The 6,591-nt window shown below is 39.0% G+C and overlaps 1 protein-coding gene across 1 annotated transcript; it reads left to right on the top strand.

Moving 5' to 3' along the window:
• Nucleotides 1-697: 697 nt before the first annotated feature.
• LOC135117888 (glutamate receptor-like) lies at nt 698-5,549 on the top strand. The gene is made up of 12 exons (XM_064038303.1): nt 698-845; nt 1,031-1,176; nt 1,488-1,653; nt 1,944-2,136; nt 2,479-2,648; nt 3,013-3,245; nt 3,332-3,422; nt 3,680-3,878; nt 3,947-4,046; nt 4,381-4,547; nt 4,966-5,163; nt 5,471-5,549. The coding sequence occupies exons 1-12, from the start codon at nt 698-700 to the stop codon at nt 5,523-5,525; spliced, it is 1,866 nt and encodes a 621-aa protein (XP_063894373.1). The 3' UTR covers nt 5,526-5,549.
• The last annotated feature ends 1,042 nt before the right edge of the window (nt 5,550-6,591 follow it).

The raw sequence follows: 6,591 nt of genomic DNA on the forward strand, positions 1-6,591 counted from the left end.
GCGACCTAATTGAAATGTCACACAATTCAAATTAGGAACATAAAGCTGTTCACAATAAAGAGACAAAGACAATCCTTGTTTTATTCATAACCTTTTTCTTTTTAAACTTCTTAATATTGATGAGCCATATTCTTTTGATGTCACTAGTTGCTCGTCAAACGGAACGTTTTGCATTAAATATTCAATTGTAAATGTTGAGTAAATACACTCTATTATGTTTAGTGAAAACCTACGCTCGAATGTTAGATACATAGAGGGCTGGATTTGGTCAGAATTTTCCATGAGCCACTTAGGAGAGCAATGTTTTAAAGATTTTTTTTCTATTGTCATCTTCTACTTGGTTTTTGGAACCAGGAAAATATCTAAATTCGAGAATCCAGTAGAACAATTAAACGTGATTTTTGTTCTCCTAGATTTCAGGAACGTTGAGCTTTATTGCCTTGACGATTTTCTAGTGGTAGTGGCAGTTTCTAACTCACAGACAAACAAACAATTTACCAGGCACGATTAGTGTCATAGTAAATTGTCCTCACTTATGTTTGAAGACCTGTCTGCTCAAATAGTTCTCTATTACTAACATCATATTTAGTTCAACATTATCTTATTGACTTTACCTAGAAAAGGGCTAACGCTGAACAAAAAATATTCGAACCTCTCAGTCCACTTTCAGCTTTCTCTCCTAACTTTTGCTTTCAATATGAATATATTTCCGTTTATATTTTTACTCTTGTTACACAAGTCAGTTTACGCAAAAGATGCGAACACTATAAACTTTATAAAATTGTTTATTCAAAACGATCAAAAGCCTACGCATTTAATCTATGGCGGACTTTGCTGGAAGAAAAGTAAGTAACCACTAACAACATAGAAATTTTGAATAGTCTGCTTATTGAGTGATCAATAGGCTGACAATGCTTGGAGCTGTCCGACCGATGATGAAGAACGTCTAATCTCCTTCAGGCAGTCGTTCCATGTAAAACACTGGATTTTTTTGCTGATAGTACGAAAAATGTTTCCTTTCTCACTACAGATGTCATCAACAAGTTAGTGGTAGAACTGTCGACCATCGGAGTGAGGACATCAGCGTCATTCAAACCGAAGTCCAAGTACCAAGACCACGCTATCCTCTATCTTACGGATCTGGACTGCGCTCAATCTAAAGCTATTATTTCTTATGTAAGAGGCTAATGTTCATTTCATAATTACTTAGTTAGAATTCACTTTAGGCATGTGATTGACTATGCTATAAGGTTGATCCAAGATTGTCGAAGACTGATTTTAGAGCTTCTTAAAGCTCCAGTTTTTACCCAAGAATATAAAAAACAGGTTTGCAATAAGTTTCACTGGAACAAATTATTCTTATTTTGTCCAAAATTATGCCTTAACAATGCATAATTTTTCAATTCATATTTTTTATCAAATTAAATAGATACTTTATGATCAGTACCGCTCTCATGCCAATAACAATCATCATACGTTTTATCCAGGCTTTATCCAAGGAGCTCTTTCAATTTACATACCGCTGGCTGGTGTTGGTGACGTCACCTCAACTGCAGCAGTCGAAGATATCTTTACTGATGAATGGCTCAGTACTGGTTGACAGTGACCTGGTGCTCGCTGAAAGGGTTGGAAACCATTTTAAGATGGTTGAGAGTAAGTATTTTTAGTGAAACGCGCAGTACATCTGGAATAATTAATGTCCCTGATATGACGTAAACGAGGGACTTTTTTAAATTATAAGATCATACGGACGGGGGAAAACCTGCAAAATTCTATCGATAACTTTAAAAGAATAAGGCAACCTGATTTCTCATTATAGTGCCTGATAAAAAACCAAAACAAAAACACATACCTAATCATCACAGCAAAAAGATTTAGGTCGTTACTTAGCACAGAGGTATTTAAGTATGTTAATATCTTATCTATTTCCACATCATTCCAAGTGCACAGGCCCGGTTTAAACGGCTCCATGATAACCACCCCTCGTGGCTTCTACAACGGTAGCTTCGTAGACGTGAGGCCCCATCGAGAGTTGTACCGAAGACGTCGCAACATGATGGGACATCCCATCACCATGTCTAATGTGATACAGGATAGTAACAGCACAAGGGAGCATCTGCCTAAGGAGGATCGACTGTAAGACATTGTGACATCTTAATATAAACTCCTTATGAACTTCGTACCTTGAGTAGAAAATATCAGAACAGAATATCAAAGCAAAGGAAACTGGTGATGCAGGCTTGTTTCCGCCAGCTTTTTTTTGTCACAACCAAATAAAAACACTACAGCTATTAACTATCTACGAAGACAGTTTTTTTATTTAATAGATGTTCCTTTTAATCTGCCTCAAGATACCTAATCAAGATGCTTAAAATTGATATCATTTTACTGTTAACTCCTTATTACTCACCAAAAATATCTTCAAATTCAAAGCACGGTTAAGGACCCGTAGAAAGAAAATAAACCCAATTTGTCCAGGGAGCTCCAATACGACTCAATAACAAAAGCGTGCTGGTCAGCCGCAAAGATCGGCTTCGAGATGATCAACGCGACTGCCAAGTACATCTTCAGCTATAGATATGGATACAAGGTGGATGGCCAGTGGTCCGGCATGATCGCTGATCTGTATTCTAATAAAGCTGATGTTGGTAAGTAGATAAATACATATATTTCAGGAATTCTGGTTGAATGATAAGGGTTTCCACATACTCCTCAATGAGAAGTCAGAAAACTATGCGGGGCCTTTTAGGGCCGAAGCCAGTCGGGGTTACGGGATTGTTCCAAAGAGTTACTGTGTGTGGCCCTGGTACACAAAGGATCCAGAACGAATAGCTAGGTGTTTTTTACGAATTACCATCAACCTTATTTACGAAAAGTATCCTATGTATTTACCTTTGCCACGAGACCCTGAGAAAAAGGGTTTTAACAGACAGCCACATAACGAACTTACATATTTTGTACGAGTTCCATGTTTTAAGCGATCTATACTATAACCATCATACTTCTCCACAGGCACTAACTGCGTGATATTCCGCGACCGATTCGACGTGGTGACCTACACTGACCTGGTGGCTCCCATGCGGATGCTGTTCATCTTCAGACAGCCACCTTTAGCTTACGTGGCTAATGTGTTCTACCTGCCCTTCTCCACCAGGGTCTGGGTCACTATAGCCGTTTGTACTGCTATAGCTACCGTCACTTTGTACTTGGCCAGTAAGGTGGAACTCGTTTTGACGAAGGTAAGGGTTTCACTTTAATCATCATGTTCTCGATGCCGATTAGATCTAGAATCTTTTTGGTCTTTTCTACTCTTTAGGCTTCAACACAACAGCAGCTGGATGGTGGAATTTGTGATGCCCTGCTGTTGACGATGAGCGCAGTAACGCAGCAAGGGTGTTACATAGAGCCTAGGAGAGCTCCAGGTTAATATAAGCGCGATTTCCCTTAGCTATGTGATGTTTCGATTTGCCAATGTGTGTGTGGGTGCGCAGAGGTCGTATGATGGTATTGTAATTTTTGCAGCGCTCGCGCTGATGGCACTGTATGGTGCTGTGACTGGTGTTTGTGTATGTGTGTGTGCTGTGACGTCACTGTATGTGCAGGTCGCATGATGATGTTCGTGCTATTCACGGCGCTGAACGCCGCTGTGACTAGTGTGTGTATGTGTGTGTATGTGCAGGGCGTATGATGGTGTTTGTGCTGTTCACGGCGCTGATGGCGCTGTACGCGGCGTACTCCGCCAACATCGTGGTGCTGCTGCAGGCGCCCTCCGACTCCATCCGCAGCCTGCCGCAGCTCGCCAACGCTAAGATCACCCTCGCTGCCAACGATGTGGACTATAACCATTTCGTTTTCGTGAGCAGCCCCATTTTATGTTTGTATTTTGAAAGTTATCCATTTTAGAGACTTCATTTTGATCCTATAATGACGTGTTTCAGAATCAAAGCAAAGAACCTCTACACACTTCAATAAGGGACAGAGTTTTTCCTGAAAATGGAAAAGCACGACTTTACAGCCTCGCAGATGGTGTTGAAAGAATCAGGAAGGTATCAATTATAAAGTTTTTACTCGTAGTTATCGTTACTATTTGTTCTGGCATTTACGAGTATTAAATTTATCTAGGCATAATGTGTCATCATTGCACCTATTGCACTTTTATTGAAATGCCCTTGGTGTGCCATTTAATAGATATCGTGCACAAATAAAATGAGAATGCAATCCTAACCCAATAGTGGATTTGCGACTTCATTCTTTATGAATCATTTATCTGCTGTTTCTAAATTAATTCTCCAAGTAAATCCATTATTACTAAATATTTCGACCATATTTTTATTATTTCACGAATTGTCTTCATCTTCTTATATCTAACCTCCTTTCCAGGGTCTATTTGCTCTCCACTCAGTAGCAGAGCCAGTATACCGTCAGATTGAAGCCACATTCCTGGAGAGTGAGAAGTGTGACATCGCTACTGTGGACTACCTCGTGACCTTCGACTCTTTCACTCCTGTCAGGAAAGGATCCCCTTATCTGGAGCTAATCAGAGTTGTGTTAGTTTTTCAATACCGTACCATACTGATCAACTCATTGGAGCACTATCCTACATCGTTTTTAATAAAGATTTTGATTTAAGATAATACCCGAAAGATGAAATGCTCCTTTAAATAATTTCTCGATGCAGGGCAAAAGTTAATTTCACGATACTTAACCGAGTTGCATCGCAACGCAACTGATTTATGAAAACTTCCCTTGACTATTTTCCAAAGACCAGTCATAAAAGTAAAAATACCTTGGTGCCAAGGTAACATATGACGTATTGTTTATGCAGAAGATATCGTCAGATACGCTCAATGCAAAGCATTGGTAGTTAACGTCTGATTAGACTGAAAGTCAAACATACCTGTTTATTTAGGAAAATGCTAGGCAAGGCATGATGCAGAGGACCTGCTTTTATTCGTTTTTCCACAGACACAAGCAAATCCGCGAGTCCGGCATTCAATCAGCGATTCGCAAGCGGTTCCTCGTCTCCAAGCCCCACTGCACCACGAAGATGTCTTCGTTCAGCAGCGTGGGCCTGATGGATATGCGGCCAGTGCTCATTCTCATGCTGTATGGCGTCGCGGTATCAGTCACCATCGTGATTGGGGAGATCGCTGTGTATAAACTGTTAGTTCTTCAACGTATTCTTCAAGAACCTATTGATCTAACTTGTTTCTTTAATAGAGATTTTTGACATTACAAAAGTACCTACTATCATATTAATTAATTCGTAACTATGGTAGGTATGGAAATGCGCGCGTGTACCCTACGATATGACAACTTGATGTATATCCATGATGCTGACAAAAGTCACCAGTGCGCGCTAGCTCTTAGGAACCCACTATCAAACTGTGTTTATTGTTCAAAGCACTTAAATTAATTTTCATAGCAATATCTTTTTATATGTTTTAAATCATGGAATTCTTTTTTCCAGAATGAACCGGTACAAAAGGAGTTCCAAAGTTCAATTGATCAAAGTTATGAAGTAGATGCTACAAAAGCGTTTCTCTTATATTTATAGAGCAAATATTTTTGTTCATGCCCTATTAGAGGCCTATTAGATCAGGCATCTGCCTGATGTTTCATTAGTGTAAATGGATAGTAAACATAGGAATAAATGAGTAAACCATAAGTAGAATATTTTTTTGTTTTATTTACTTTTTAGTCCCACCTGTCAAGCAGCAACAAAAATTACATATAATTTTTACCAAACATGAAATATTTAATTTTCCAGTGTAATCCCTACTTTGCGAGTTTATTGCGTTTCTTTTCCATGTTTTTTTGGTTTCGTAGTGTGTTTGCTTTTCGTGGGGCCTCTGCTTTCCTGTGCCTGAGAGCGTGCTTTGCAGCCATACTCTTGGCATTCGCCTCAAGCTTGTTCATGTAGCCTTGATAAGGTGAATTTATACTATCGACAACCGGTTTCTGATACTGTAAACTCTTCACTTTCAGTTTAGTAGGTATTGGCTGAAGGGCATTCCTCCGTTTCGTTTTAATAGGGTCATCCAAGTTCGTTTTTTCCTCATACTGGATAGCTGCTGTTTTCTTTAAGGGACGCCTATTGTCGTCGGATTTGCCTTCGGTCATAGCAATATTCCCTCCTGAAAGGTTTGTTACCATGGTTCTAAGGTCTGTTAGAGTCTGTCCGTGAAAATTCACATCATCTTGTAATTTGTCCAACTTCTTTTCAAACTGCTTGAATGAAGACATGATGCGATGTAACGCATCTATAGGGCGAGTTTTCTGCGTAGCCATAGCCGAAAGAAAGTCTGGATTACACTAGAAAATTAATATATTACGCCTTGTAATTTTGAATTTTGTTTTACACAAAGTTGTCATTTTGTGACACACTTTTTAAGGTACTCGGATTTTACCTATCATAACTTTTTGGATTCAACTCCTTAGTGAAGTTACTTTGAGCAAGATTTTTGAAAACATCTAAATTCTTTTGTAAAACTTTTCTAGTCATACTTAATGAAGTTCTACTCGATTGTGCAAAATAAACGAAAAGTGAACATGAACTTTTCAAAACTAAAACTCACAATATTGCGTAGA

Source organism: Helicoverpa armigera, chromosome 15 (assembly GCF_030705265.1).
Source record: "Helicoverpa armigera isolate CAAS_96S chromosome 15, ASM3070526v1, whole genome shotgun sequence".
NCBI lineage: Eukaryota > Metazoa > Arthropoda > Insecta > Lepidoptera > Noctuidae > Helicoverpa > Helicoverpa armigera.

Excerpts from the sequence above, each read along its gene's own strand:
- LOC135117888 (XM_064038303.1), top strand. The coding sequence starts at position 698 with ATGAATATATTTCCGTTTATATTTTTACTCTTGTTACACAAGTCAGTT. Across the intron at positions 2,137-2,478 it reads CTGCCTAAGGAGGATCGACT|GGAGCTCCAATACGACTCAA; the intron begins GTAAGACATTGT and ends CAATTTGTCCAG. Across the intron at positions 3,879-3,946 it reads AGCAGCCCCATTTTATGTTT|CAAAGAACCTCTACACACTT; the intron begins GTATTTTGAAAG and ends TCAGAATCAAAG.